The 15596-nt window shown below is 46.7% G+C and overlaps 1 protein-coding gene across 1 annotated transcript in view; it reads right to left on the bottom strand.

Moving 5' to 3' along the window:
- Nucleotides 1-12929, bottom strand: part of LOC119393185 (beta-alanine transporter) — a 30835-nt gene extending 17906 nt beyond the window's left edge. The window contains exons 1-2 of the mRNA XM_037660026.2: nt 12701-12929; nt 1632-2019 (exon numbers count right to left, since the gene is read on the bottom strand). Coding sequence (XP_037515954.1) covers nt 1632-2012 — 381 coding nt within the window. The 5' untranslated portion in view covers nt 2013-2019; nt 12701-12929. The remainder of the gene's footprint in view (nt 1-1631; nt 2020-12700) is intronic.
- Nucleotides 12930-15596: the final 2667 nt, after the last annotated feature.

Here is a 15596-nt window from a genome sequence, read left to right as displayed (position 1 = left end):
GAAACGCTCAAAATATCTCAGCCAGTCCGTTGTAGACATTTTGTGCCATTCCAATGAAATTTTAGAGGCATCTTTTGAATAAAATTAACGGTGTTTAAGTATAGCGATATTAAAAAAAATCCTGGGCTTCACCTACAATGTCTGTTTCTTTCCCAAACTACGTAAATCATATTACTACATGTGGCTTCTTAGAACAGTAGCTCAGAAAACAACCAAGCTTTTTCCACCTCCAAAGCGTTCGGCTCAGAACTGAGTGTCTTGCTTTCTTTTTGACCTGTCAGCTTGCACTACCAACATTTTCTTAATAATGGCAAGCCTAAACTACTACGAATGGCCATGAATGAGCCTTTCATATATTTGCGTCATCATATCATATTGCAACGGCGTGTAAGGCTTCCTCCCCATAGTCCTATGTGCAAGGCCTACAAATTTTACAGAATTACCAAAGCCAGACAGGCAAAAATACTGGCTCAAGAAATTATATATTTTATAATAGTTTCTTTGTACTGTTTTTCATTGCATCCTTAGTAAAACCAGCTACAAGCGGAGCAGGAGTCCTAATATAGCGTCCAGCACCGCTTGTTAATCACACTGCTCAATAAAAGTATACTCTATTGGAACTTCGCGCGCCAAAAGAACCAAGACCTGACTATGAGGTACGGCGTAGTTGGAGACCCCACACGGGGCTCCTTGGCGTTCTCCTAAATCAAAGTGCACGAGTGCCGTTGCATTTCGCCCTCAATGCAATGTGACCGCCGTGGCCTGTAAGCGAATCCACGTCCTTCATCTTAGCAGCGCAGCACGACAGCCGCTATGCTACGTCGGCGGGTGTTAAATAACACGGCTTACATTAACTCATGCGAGAGTTATTGAACCTCGTTCGTTTACAAAGACAGAACTAAATTTATAGAGTAGGTTTGTAAGAACCATAAACAAACTTGCGTGATCTACTGTCCACGGATGCTTACTTTAATCTTTTGTCGAACTGTTTTATTTATTCATTGTGTGCAGATAAAACAATATAACGTTTGCTCGTCCCTAATCTTTGCAATGTTTGCTAATTCAGCATCATTTCGTTTTCCCACAGAGAAAGAGAGAGAGAGAGAGAGGCACCCTACAAAAAAGGGGGACGAAGAAGGGCCAGTGAAAGAATAGGGAAGGAAATGCAGAACAGCTGATACGCGAACTCACTTAACACACAGATTGGTGCTGGGCCGATAAGCCTTGCGCGGTGGCTGCGTCTCGGGTTCAGCGTAGCGTCAATTTGTTAATGTTCTCTAATGTTACCTCAACTCCGCAGTGCATAAGCTTGTGAAACAAGTCTTAGTACTGAGGATGAAGATTCGGTCACTGACCAAGTCAAGATGAAAACACAGAGATGTTTCGGGAACCGTGCGAGTTCCTTGATCACACTAACTAGTGTGATCAAGGAAACCGTACGGGTCCCGAAACGTCTCTATGATGCGGTCACTGACCAAGTCAAGGGGAATCTTGATTTGGCCAGTGACCACATCTTCATCGTCATCATGATACCTGACCAGAGGAAATTCCGTCCAACCCTTGACTACATAAGTGTTAGTACTAGATCGGTGGACTCAACAAAACAAGCAAACAAACAAAGAGATGTATACCTCGGACACGATGGTCGGGTAAATGACGGAGTGGTCGTAGTGCCACCCAGACCGGCAGGGCACAACGGGCAGGTTGTCTGTGGAGGGCAAGCTCGTCCAGGAACCAAGCTCCGTCAAGTTGAAGTCGTACATTGTGCACTTGCTCCACTTCCCGTCCGGCTCGCGAGGCACGCCCAGGTCTCGAGCTTCCTCGCGCGTCAGGTTGAACAGATCTTCGAGTTCGGGCTGGCGGCACCAGTGCGGCGGCTCGAGCAGCGTGAATATGTGCGCGAACAGCGGTATCACTCGCATGGGAGCCACGAACACCACCAGGTACACGATGAGAAGCCATTGGAAGACGCCGAATTCGCCGACCAGATGCAGAGCCTCTTCGAACTGCATATCTCAGCTGTGACCAACCAGTGCCACGTGAGGCTTTCACCTGTGCTCGCCTAATGGGACTTTTCTTTTACTACATTGTTACTTGGCGTACCACTTGCAAAACTTGTACCTCAAGAAAAGAGCTGTATCAAATATGTCCCAGAATTGTGACGCAAAGTAGCTCTAATAACTTGTTTTCAGTTATGCATATATGTAACGTCTACGTCCTTTTCAAAAACGTATTAAGCTTGCACCAACAAATTAAGCTTAAGTACAGCGTCTCTGACCTGATCCTCTCCAACAACTGAGTTTACACTCCGCCATCGGAATATCATACCTAAAATAGACGTTGCCAGTAAGACCCTCGAATGCTTCGGCACTAAAACATGGGACAGTTTTAATGACAATGTCGTATGAGTGAGCTCTGCGAGCACGTTGTGGAAGCTTATAGACGTTTGCCTATTGACAATTATTAGTTCACAAGAGTTGCTGTGTCCAGATTTGAGCTATCAGTATGTTTATTCCGAAAGACGTACTCCCTCTGTACTCTTTCATTTCCATCTTTCACATTATTGCGATTATTTGTATACATATTGCTACGTCGGTCGTATACTGCTATCATTGCGTATGCCCAGAGAACGTCTTTTTTTTTTCCTTCCATTCAAAAGTTTCTCCTTAAGGTGGACCTGCATATATCAAAACGCACACGAAGTGTCAAGTTATCCAGCTCCTGAGCTTAAAGATGACGAATATTTGCATAAGCTCTCAGTCATAGCAAGTATGTCACTCCTGCCCTTTTCAAGCCACAAACTTAACGCCGCTGATAAGAAAGCTGCGAACGTACCTAATCACCGCATGCCTTCATGCGCTTTTCATATCAATTTCGAGCAATCTTGCAGCCCTGAATGGTACACATTAAAATTTTGACATCCCAAATAGGTGCTTCAAAATTAACGAGTAAAGCATCTTTCTTTGCACCCGAAACTGAAATAGCTGCTGTTGCCTACCATAGGCAATCCTGCACCGTATTCAATTACGCATCCATGCATCCCATTTGGATGCGATTATGTAACGCATGAGGACCACTCTAAACGTTTTTTCTTTTCGTTTTTTTTTCCAGGCCATTTCACTCCGGACGAAATGGCAATGTACGACGATTACGAATCAGTATGACTACAGCATGAATGAATGAATGACCCAAAAATTTGGCGGTCGTGCTTTGATCGATGTAACCGTCGCCCCATAAGTACTTGGCGCCGTAGCGCAGACCTCGACGGCATCATCATCATCATCACCCTGAGCCTATTACATGCCCACTGCCGGACAAAAGTTTCTCCCTATGTTCCATAACTTACTGAATCTAGTGCGAGCTCGATCCATTTTATGCTGGCGAACTTCTGGGCCACATCATGTACTAGAATATCGGCTACCTCTCTTTGTTGCCTGATACATTCTGCTGTCTTCCGATGCCTTAACGTTATGCCTGTCATTTTCCGTTCCATCGCAAGCTACGTGGTGCTTACTTTTCGAATTTCTTTGTTACCCTCCAAGCTTCAGTCGCATATTGGCAATGCCTAGTAATCAAACGCTTTTCCTTTTAGGGACAGTGGTGAATTGCCTGTCAAGATTTGGAAATGCATGCCGTATGCGCTCCAGCCCACACTCATCGTGCTGTGAACTTGCTTTTCAAGTGGGCGTAACTTTGACCAATACGGGTTCTTATCGTACCACGTAATTCTCAAGAAGCACCACCTCACCCTCTGTAGCAGCCTAACAGATAATGTATGGACCCGGTTTAGTTTGACGGCTCCTGTCTAATTGTACACAATTAGAAAAACAGGCATTGTTTTGCTCAGCAGCCACTGCACCGATTTTGCTGAGACGGAATGTATTTAAAAGAAGAAAAACTCTAGTACCCGCAGGAAACATTTTTTGTTTGTTTCGGCCGTCAATGTATTTGTTTGTTTGGATTGGCTGAATGTTTTTAAGGAGGCACTGCGTTATCAAAAGTTCAAGTCTGTGACACAGCAATGAAAATGATATCGAGTTTTATATTGCGCACAAAAAGAACAACTGAAAGAAATAGCGTGGCTCTTGCAACCGCGCTATTAAACACACGTGCCCAAGCATATGCTCTTTCAAACGATAATATAATTGTGGAGCCTGCACATATAGTGATGCATCTAAAGCAGAAAATTCGGAAGTAGATGTCACTAACATTTCAAAACGACTGTTACGCTGCCCCTATAGATATTGTACAACATTAACGCAAACTGCAAATTGAAATATTAAACTGGTCGGCTTTAGATTATCTAACTTATGCAGCTTACAACATTGTGGTATCTGTGCTTGGCACACTGTTACACATGTGAGAGCATTGTGCTTATAATATATTTTAACTCACTAATTTCTCGCAATTCTTCAAACAAGTGCGAACAGTATCTCAAGATTGTACTTCACTACAGAAATTAGCTTTCTTTCTGAAAGGCAGCAAATATCATTCAAATTCGTTCTCTAAAACCATTTCTGCGCAGTCTTTTACACAACGCCGTTCTAAGCCAGTCAAGAAAGTTAAGATATAAAAAGTCTCCATATTCACTACGTTCTACCTGAACTGCTCCATTACGCCTACCCTAGATAAGGACTAACGATGGATTACATGCATTTTGTTATATTGCCGCGAAACTATGGGACCCGCCACGGAGGTCTAATGGTTAAGGTGCTCGACTGCTGACCCGCAGGTGGCTGGATTGAATCCCGGCCGCAGCGGCCGCATTTTCGGTGGAGGTGAAAATGCTTGAGGCCCGAGTGCTTAGATTTGGGTGCACGTTGAAGAATCCCAGGTGGTCGAAATTTCCGGAGCCCTCCACTACGGCGTTTCTCTTAATCATATCGTGGTTCTGGCACGTAAAACCCCAACAATTATATAATATTGAAACTATGGAACACTTCACCTTATAGCATTACAACATTATACCGCTTATATTTTATTTATATAGGCGATTTTTTCGCGTTCATTTACATAACCTACAAGACTACCCAAGATAACGAAGGAAAAAAAACGTTTTCCACGCATTTGTAACAAACCTATTGTAACATTTGTATTTATTCACCCCCCCCCCTTCCAAGTAAATTTCTGGCTATGCCCCTGGAAAGAGGAGCTTTGTGAATTATATTCCTGCTCTCAAAACTGCTTAAATAACCATTTATTTACCAAAACTGTATATGCTCTGCCACGCCTAAATATCAGCAGTATACCACTAGAACATTAAGGATGTCATTAACCAACGATGTTTTTTCTTGACTAAGCCATAATGCCAAGCTTGCATCCGGCGGCGTCCACCGAACTTGGTCAGCCCTCAGCCGCGACTTTGGGCACCTTGAAAAGAAGCGGTTTCTTTTTCTCTCTCTCTTCTTATTTACTGCTATGCTGGCAGATATCAAGAACGTTATTCGGAGTCCGTACAGCAGCGCTAATGCAGACACCGGATAAAGTGGCCCTTTAAGCGCATTAAGCGAAATGAATAACGTACCCAGTTATGGTGCAGTCAAAACGTCGCACTATTGTACACTGACTTATATAGTTTCGTATATCCAAGGATTGATGAGTAGAGCACATGCGGGACGAGAATATAGTTGGACGTATAAATCTCTTCCAGTCGGGTATCTAATAAATTATCAACGCAAAGAACATACGACACTAAGATCGGCCTAGTTATTTAAAGGCTTCTTTATAATATTAAAATCAGCCATGACACAAATTCAAATACAGTAATTACAAAACCAATGACAACCACGCATTATAAATCTTTAGGATGCAAAAATTAATTTACAAAACCATAACCAATAACTTCCCTACGGCATTGACTTGTATGCAAATTTAGAGTTCATTTGGCTGCTGGCCCGAAAGTCGCGGGTTCGATTTCTGCCGCGGCGATCGCAACTCGACGGAGGCGAAATGCTAGAGGCCCGTGTACGCTGCGATAACAGCGCACCTTAAAGACCACCAGATGGTCTAAGTTTCCAAAGCCCGCCACTCTGGCATCCCTCATAATAATATCGTGGTATTTGCACGTAAAACCGCACATATGAATATTACAGTAACAGCATCTGCTCCCCCACTGTGCACGCCTATGACAGTCGCTACGCAAGGGTTGGGTATGCTGCGCACAAATCTTTTCTCCACGTATCCCAGTTGACCTTCCGATAGCAAGGTGAGCCCAATGGCAAGTACAGTCAGCCAGCAGCAGCTGTGTGGCGGACGGAATGTCTCCTACAGCCAGCTTTAAGATGCGCATCCCGACAGCGCAGCTGTTCTTGCTTCTTGACTCAGCGGGAAATTCTCACTCAAACCAAGGTTTGGATCCGCAGAACAAAGCCTCATAAGTAATGCCAGAAGGCTCTATAATACACGTCATCAAAGTTATTCGGCGAAGATGACATCACGTCGGCGGATGTTTTCCAAGTCCTCGTCATTTATTTGTGACACTTCTCACACGGTGCTCGTTTAGCGTGCGAACCTGTAAGCGCTGAATTTTAATGCGTAGCATTATGCGGCCAGCTGATGCGAAAATTCCGTCCGTGGGCCAGATCCCGTAAGCGGTGCTGTACCATGCCGACCTGCAGCTCCGCATATAACCCCTCTTCCCAAAATCACAGTTTCACCGCAAGGGCGAAGCAATGAATACGATAGCAACAAATTGTAGTGTTACACGAAGTGAGGCTTGCAGCTAACTGTTTTGTATCCGATCTCGCGTAAATACAAAACGCTGGTGTAAGAGAATACGGCCGCTACAGGGAGAGATGCTCTCCGCATCATTCACTTCGCGTTGAGAGCGCAGCACGTAGAAGGGTATACGAGCCGCCCGCTGTGATGGCTTTCGAGATAGCGCGCGCGCCAGCGATCGCGACCGCGACCGCGCCCTTAAAGGAGCACTGACATCAAATTTCAAAGTCGAGATGTGCCCTTCATTCGATTGCTCGGTATGCATAGGTCTCCTTGGCCAAATTTGAATGGCGTCCGTCGCGTGGAAGTAATTTTATTTCGAGGGCAAACAGCGTACAAAAGCTCAACGGAAGATTGATCACGCTGCGACATCGACACTAGTGCTACGTAACAGGTGTGATACATTCCGATCATACATTCCTGAGTAACGATACTCTAGTAACAATGACGTCGACGAACTGAGTGTATTTATTGTGCCGCCGACACCGCCGACGACAGGCGACGCTCTCACCGGCTCTCACTCCCAGCCAGTGGCTCTCCTCGCTGTCCCGATCCGTGCCTGCGATTCATCGTGTCGTATCGACTGATTTGTCGTGTGTTCCTCAGCGCGAGTGCGATCAATCGGAGCGACTACGTGCCAGCATGTCGAGGAACCGCTGCGTAGTACGTACCTGCTCGTCGAGGCGCGGAAAAAGCGGAAAGTGCGTGGCGTTTCATTACACGTACGGTACACGCCAACACGACCACAAGCTATCGAAGTGGAGCAGCCTATACATAAATATCATCGCTAACAAGTAACACGTATGTAGCGTTATTAGTGAATGTTAGTTCATCCGTGGACTTCCTTGCGCTAGCGTAATACCGGGTTACTGCAGCCGTAACCGTGAGAGGCCGGATAGGTGGGGTCATCTGGCGGTGCAAAGAAGAACCTGGCAAGCACAGAATTGTTATTGTAGAAACCTATCGTATTCTATTTCTCCGCTGGTGTGCATTCGCTATGCCGATATTCCACAGACCCCTTTGCGTATACCGGAATGCTGTGCACGCTAAAAATCTCTGATATAGCTAATTGAGACCAGGGGCGTAGCCAGAAATTTTTTTCGGGGGGGGGGGGGGGGTTCAACCATACTTTATGTATGTTCGTGCGTGCGTATGTATGTGTGCGTGTATATATACGCAAGCAAAAGTGAAAATTTGCGGGGGGGGGTTGAACCCCCCCCCCCCCCCCCCCTGGCTCCGCCCTTGCTGCTTAGCGTCCGCCGCATGAACCGCTTGGCAGGCACACCGGCACGATGACAGTCACGAGTTGAACTGGGGCCTTTTCAGAATCAACGAGTTTGTGCCCGAGTTCGCGCGTCAATTAGTTTGATTGACCGACGCCCGCGGCGAAGATCGGGTCCGCCCACCGCGTTTGCACTTGCCGAGGAGCAGTGCTCACGCCACAACGCCAGTGAGCGGCGCGATTCCTCTATGAGCATATTCGCACAGACTATGCACACACGCACGAATAACTAAAGGTTATATCGTCACGTGGCTAGGATGTCTCGCATTCAATTTCACCGCGCTCAAGACGTACCACTCACAGCCATGAAGCAAGAGCCCCTGGTGGCATCTGCGGCGAGAAACGCTACTGTTTACTTCTTTGTGGATGCATTGCTTCTACCGATTCATTACTCCAGAAACATTTTCAGTCGTGTAATGTAAGTTGCAGTAACCTGTATATTTATTTATCTGTAATATTCGAGAGGAACGAAACGAGCTGCACGAGAGTGCTGTGTGTGCGCCCTTGTTGCCTTCGAGAATGGGAATTTCCATGCTGCAGGTGGAACGAAAGAATTTTCCGAAAGAGGACAAACGCCCACGAACACGCCTCTGGGAGGCGCGATGTCCAGTTGGCAAAAAGATAGCGCGGCAATCACGCTGACGTTGCCGCACTGCTGAAATGATGACTGACTGGCGGCGTTGACGCGTTTTCGTACGCGGTATTCCTTTGAAAACCGCCGCAAATGCCGCACTGCCACGCTCGCTCTTGTAGCCGTTTTTATCAACGCTGCTATCGCGCGCTCCGCACTGTCTTCCTATCATGACCGCCGTAGGGCGGGCTTGGAGCAAACTCGTGTGCCCGAGAAGCTCGAGCCATCTTGCATAGCACCCCAGTATTCCCGGAATGACGCGCGGCAATTTATGGCTAAGTAATGAGCATAGCATCATTTCCATCATCTTAAATTCATGCCATACGGACGTACTTTGGGCTCGAACACTTACATCAGAGCCAACATTACCTTGTCCAGAAGCTTTGGAGTCGCGTTTGAATCGTTAAGCACTGCACACGCTTTTTTTTCTTTTTTTGCCACAGGTGCATGGGTCATACCAGCTGTAGACACAGTCCGCAAAACGCTTCGTAGGCTAGTAGATGGCATTCTGAGTTCACCAATCAAGAACCAGTTATTTCTTATTTCTACTTTAATTTTATTATGCATTGTTTCTATATTATGTAAATAACATAACCAAGAAAAATTATGCTCGTAGAGGGAGTACTCATCGAGTTACTATTATGGCGTCAAAACAACGCACCAGTGTTCAATGGCATCGTCCTCATCATCATCGTAACCATCAGGCGGACTGCAGGCCTCTCGCACGTTTCTCCGGCTAACCCGATCCTCTAAGCTAGGTTATCCCAGCACGCTCCTTAATCTCATATGCCCACCTAACTTCCTGCCTCCCCCTCGCGCGCTTGCCTTCTCTTGGAATACAGTCTGTCGCTCTCGATGACCAGCGGTTATCTATTTGTCTAAACTGATTTAATGTGTCGTTTCAGTGGTCCTTCGCCTATCATTTTCCTTTCCCTGGGCCATCTGCATCTTAGCACCATCTTCTCCATAATCTTCCCCACACAGCTGAGAAGAGCTATCGGACGATAGGAGTTTATATCTGTTGGAGTCTTGCCAGGTTTGAGGACAGGGATGATTCGAGCCCGTTTCCAACTAGGTTCGAGGCGTCTGGATTGGGTTCTGGTGAGCGCTAACGCCTATCCCCCACAGATGTCGGGTTTCAGAAAGGGCCGCAATAGCATAGATAACGTCATCAGTCTTGCCAACTGCATTAGGCTTAACAAACTTGCACATAACATTACCATTGCTGTGTTCCTTGACATCAGGGGCGCATTTGATAACGTGACACACGAGGCGATCTTACACACTCTGAGGTCTGCAGGAGTCAGTGGCTGTATGTACAGCTGGATTTCTGACTATCTCACTGACCGGTCGGTGTACATGACTACGAAAGACGGCGACACCACTTTTCATACAGTGCCTCGTGGGGTCCCTCAGGGTGGTGTATTAAGCCCGACTTTATTTAATGTTTCGCTCATTGGTCTGGAAAAATGTGTCCCTGCATCGGTTGAGTTATCCTTATATGCAGATGACATCTGCATATGGAGCAGTGGCCGCAACCGTCGAGTACTACGCGGAAGACTGCAGAAGGCCATTAAATCCATTGAGACTTTTTTACGAACACGTGGGCTATCCATATCACCCGACAAGTGTGCCGCCATTGCCTTTACCAAACGGGATATGTCGCACTACAAGTTAAAGTTTGCGGGCTCTCACATCCCATACGTGTCAAGTCACAAATTTTTGGGAGTGATCTTCGACAGATCCATGACGTGGTCTCCTCACATTCGATCACTAAAAGAGAAGCTCGCATCATACGCGAACATCTTCCGCATGATGTCAAGTAAAGCTGAAGGCTGCTCCGTGAGTGCACTGCTGCGAATGTATACAGCATTATGTGAAGGTCTCCTGCGGTACAGTCTTCCTGCACTACAGGGCCTTACCAAATCAAATATTCAGGTGCTCACGAGCATGCAAGCCAAAGCCTTGAGGGTGTGCCTAGGTTTACCGAAAAATACATCGACAGTCGGGACCTTGACAGAAAGCAAACGTCTTTCGGCTGCCCTGCTAATGAAGCAAGAGTTCCTCCGAGTCTGTCTGCGTTTTGCGGCAAGGGTACAAGATCATCCACTTGCTTCAGTCAGCATTTCTGAGGTGCGAATGTTACTCCCCCCGACGTATGAACATCGCCGTCGATATTGTCGGGGCCTCCATGGCAGCTTCCTTCCTGGACGATAGTCACGACAGTGCCGGGGTTCAAGAGCAAGAGAAACACACCTGGGCCAGCGTTGACGTACTTCGCTCTTGAACACATCAACACCAACTATAGAACCCGCCGTCACGTTTATACAGATGGGTCTGTCACAGATGGATCATCTGCTATAGGTGTGTGGATACCGTCGGCGAATGTCACCATCACAGCCACTCTCAGCCACCGTACATCCGCCGCTGCCACTGAGCTGGCTGCATTGCGGAGGGCGCTTGCATATATTAAAGATCAGAGACCCGACTCTTGGGTGATATTCTCCGACTCACGAGCCGCACTGCAGTCCCTGAAATCTCCACGTACCCAAGACCAACTAGTCCTAGACATCAGGCGCCTAGGCAATAATGCTCATGAACTACACCACGATGTAGTACTGCAGTGGCTGCCCGCTCACTGCGGCATCGAAGGGAATGTTCGAGCTGACTCCGCTGCCAGAGCTGCGCATGACACAGCATCTGAGAAAATTGAAATTCCTTTTTCAAGAAAAGACGCAGCGATTCTGGTGTCTGCGTTCGCGCGTAATCTGCAGAGAACAATATGGAGCGATGCGAACAACCAGTATGGACCGCTGCACAGAATAGACCCGACGTGTAGCTTTCATGTGCCGCAGGGATTAACCAGACAAGATGAAACTTGCATTCACCGGCTGAGACTTGACGTTGCCTACACGAAATACTTCAAGCACAAGATCAGGCAGTCGGACTCACCCATGTGCACCACATGTAACACTCGGGAAGACCTAAAGCACGTACTCTGCGACTGTTCCCATTACGACGCAGAACGACAGATTCTGAAGGAGGCACTTCATTTGCAACGCGGCACGAGCTTGGAGCTGCGGCACCTTCTCGGCCCGTGGCAAGACAACAGTTGTGCGATGCGCAGCACAAAAGCGCTGTTGGCGTTTTTGAGGAACACTCAGCTTAACCAAAGCCTGTTTAGGACTCTTCTTATGTATATATGTGTGTTTGTGTCTGTATGTACTATTTGTGTGTATATGGTGTATATGTGATCATTGTATATACCATAATCACCCGACACCTGGAGTAGCAAGCCAGGCGACAAACCAGGCTAACCTCTCCGGGCATTTCATTAAAGAATCTTATCTCTCTCTCTCTCTGCATCTTAGCGGTGCTTACCTTCGGGGCAAACATGGAGGCCCACGAGAAGGGTTCCACTTAAAGTGAGGACGACGCAGCGAGCCATGGAAACGAAAAATGATAGCTGAAGGGCCACTAAAGTGAAACAGTAAATCGCCTTAGACAGATAAATGATTCTTTCAGAACTCTGTTGTTAATGATTTCGCCGCTAATGTTCGTACGTAGATTCAAGCCAAGAGTCGAAGATGATAGATTCATAAACTTTAAAGGAAATCGATCTCAGTGTCCATAATCATTGAACGAATAGGTGTTCAATAAAGAGAAACTGGAAACTACACGCTCTAAGACTCTCCATTACTCTTCTTGGAGAGTCCAGACTTGCCACATACAATGCATAACTCTCCTAAAAAAATGCATGCTAACCCTGCCGTGACTCTCCAATGAGAGTATAATGACTTCCAAAGGAAAGTTCATCTGTATCTTTATTTAAGAAGATTTATAATATGTGTGGCAAGTCTGGACTCACCAAAAAGAGTAACCGATATTTTTGTTCTTAAAGCCCACTTCATCCTCAAAACAAAGATGCGTTTAATTTTTCACCGCCACGTGCAGCCTACTAACGGAGCCCGACGAACTGCAAGCTTTTGTTAACGAAATCATGTCACAATTACTGCCATGGTTTGACACCTTCATTATAGCGTCATGATCAACAACTAATTGAAACTTACCTGGATGCTTTCAGTGGTGACAAGCTTGAAGTTTTTTTTTTCTTCGTCGGAGTCGTTTTCTTCAGACTAGTTTCTTTTTTTTTTCTCTCTGTTTGCCGTCGGGAAGTTCAGATACTGAAGTGGCTAAACTTTGTACCAGTAGCGGTGCTTTGGAAAACCACCGGTGCAGTGCAGTGTGAATTGTTATCACGGCTACAGGAGCAAACACATCGCCTTTCTTTCTCAGCTGTCCCGCAGAAATAATGGCACTCCTCGCGCTGAGTATACGACAACGTCCGGACTCAACGCTTCATTACTTTACTGCCCTTATCTCGAAACGTGATTACGTCTGAAGCGTGCCTGGTTTAGGGCTCTTATCAGCCGTGATCATGGACCTTATATTTCAGCGGTCTGCCTCTGCTACTGCGACGAAAGAATTCATTAGCGAGATACGCGACCGTGTAGAGCTGAGTACCCCGGCTCGCACACCAGTTAGGGTTATGAACATTCTACTAGAGTACTAGACATACTTAAAGGAGTCCTGACACAAATATTTTCGCCCCGCGTTTTTTTGCTGCAATGTGTTGCTGGGGGCCTGTTAGTCATAACACGGCACATCGTTTGCTGCAGCGCGCGAGTGATAATTAATTACAAGCTCCTCATTACTGACACAGCCTCAGTTTCGGTTTGACAGAGCTCCAAAAACGACAAGCCGCCGGGTGCGACTATCACCACCTAGCGAGTGAAACACTCGGTCACGTCAGCACACAGAACAGTGACGCATTTCCGCGCGGTCTGTCGTCGTCGAGCTCATCGTCGTCTGATGACGACGATTTTCTTGCGGCGGGGATGGAAAGAATTTTCGACGTAGCGAATCACTTCAGGTTTGACCCGCTGGCGAGGAGCGATTCGTCGGGAAGCGCGTCAAAACAGAAATGGCGGCTACGACGTCATCATCACTTGTACCAGCTGCAAAGGTTACGTAGGGGAAGTAGGGGGGTCACCTTGGGTCACCTCCGAGGGTGTCAATGTACCAGGTGCGGCCTGTAATGCTGGATCGCGCTCGCGAACTTCAAAATTCATATAAAATACCTTCCAAGCCTTATTCGCTGTCGATATTTTGCAGATGGTACATGCACGTACACGGGAATCGATCCAGCACGCTATCTCGGCCGCGAAATTTTGTGTCAGTACCCCTTTAAGCAATTTCGATTTTTTTTTCTCTCTTATACGAGCCGCCGTGGTGGCACACTGGTGAGGGTGCTCTCCTGCTGACCCGAAAACGTGGGTTCGATCCCGGCCGCGGGATGGAGGCGAAATGCTAGGTCATGTACTGTGCTATTTCAGTCCATACGTTAAAGAACCCCAGGTGGTCTAAAATGTCAGGATACCTCCAGTGCAACGTGCCGCATAAGTCGTATCGTGATTCTGGCACGTAAAACCCAAGAAACTATCATTATTTCTCTTCTTTGCTTCTAGAAAAGCTTAACACAAAATTTGCCTACTGAAAGTCTACACTTCCCATTTGGGGCAAGGTATGACGTGCAAGAAATCATTATGTTTTTTTTTTCTTTATTTGGGTTTTTTTCTCGAAACTATGGGATACAAGAAGTAGTGCCATTAAAGGTATTCATTTCAAACTGAATTGTTCGTGCTTGCGAAGTATTGCGCGGTCCGCTTTCAGACAGCAATGTCCTCTTGAGTCGCAAATAAATCGAGGTAACTTTGCTTCCAGGGTCATCAAACACGCCTCGCTGACCGTACAGTTACATGAAAGCATACAGGATGTTCACACGGAATGACCCTATTTTTTGAAGTTACTTTAGACTGCACGAGCGAAGTATAGAATGATGGTAACCCAGCAGCCCATCCGCATATGTGTATCCAAGCAGGCCAAACTTACCCGTTATTTACTAGCATTTCTCAAGGACTCCATATTTTTCAACGAAGGTTTCCTTGCGAGTAGAAATTTTCAAAATAATTATTCTATCTGGACAGTCTCTTCTTAATGACTGCCGTATGGACGCTCACAGCAATATTTGCTGGACACTATGGCATCCCGGTAATAGCAAGAAATTGAAAGCGGGAATTGTTACTGTTCTAATGGTTACTCCGTGTTAAACGCTGAAATTGCGGTCCTTATGTCATGCAACCGATTGCACACGTATTTAGTTTTTGTTCTTCTCTTCGTGTCTCTTATACAGGTGCGGTTTGTGCATTCTGCTGGTACCGCTGCTGAAATATAAGCCTTGTCCTCAAGCACCTACACACGGACGTTGTGGCGACGCTTGTATTTCTTGAAAACGATAGCTCCACTTTTTATGAACCAAAGGGATCTGGCCGCCCGTTTGTGGAAGTCTTAAGCTGTAAAATGAACACTTTCTTGATTTGTGGCGTCCGCCCGCGTCCCTCCACGACCAGAAATAAAGACCAGGCGACCTCCTCCGAGGAAGCGATGGCGTCGCACGATGATATTACAGTATGACGTCGTCACTTGAAATCGGTCAGTGCGTGGCAAGTATTCGCCCCGAGATTAGGGTGCCTTGATGCCCGCGCGCTCCGCTGAGGGTGAGGACAGGCGCGTCGTCTGCTACGACGGCCGCCATTGCGAATCCCACCGCAGCTCGGCAGCATGTGAAACGCGCTACACAAAGCGCTTGCGGTGCGCGGATACGTCCGTAAATAAGTGCACGCTAGTGAGCTTTCTCTTTTTCTTTCCTTTTTTGAAGCTTGAGCAGCTTTTATTGCTGTTGTTGCCTAAATGTTTATTAAGGAAGCATGTAATTCATGTAAGCTGACGGCCTGTGCATGTGTTATGCGCTAGAGGTAGACGTAGACTCTGTTATGTTGAAAACCAATCCTCTTCCTTACGCCGGAAACGACAATGTCTAAAGCCTTATCTAATTTTCTCGTAAGC

The sequence above is a fragment of the Rhipicephalus sanguineus genome, chromosome 5, assembly GCF_013339695.2.
Source record: "Rhipicephalus sanguineus isolate Rsan-2018 chromosome 5, BIME_Rsan_1.4, whole genome shotgun sequence".
In the NCBI taxonomy this organism is placed as follows: domain Eukaryota; kingdom Metazoa; phylum Arthropoda; class Arachnida; order Ixodida; family Ixodidae; genus Rhipicephalus; species Rhipicephalus sanguineus.
The sequence above is the reverse complement of the archived record's forward strand: the minus strand, read 5'-3'. Positions and strand labels throughout refer to the sequence as shown.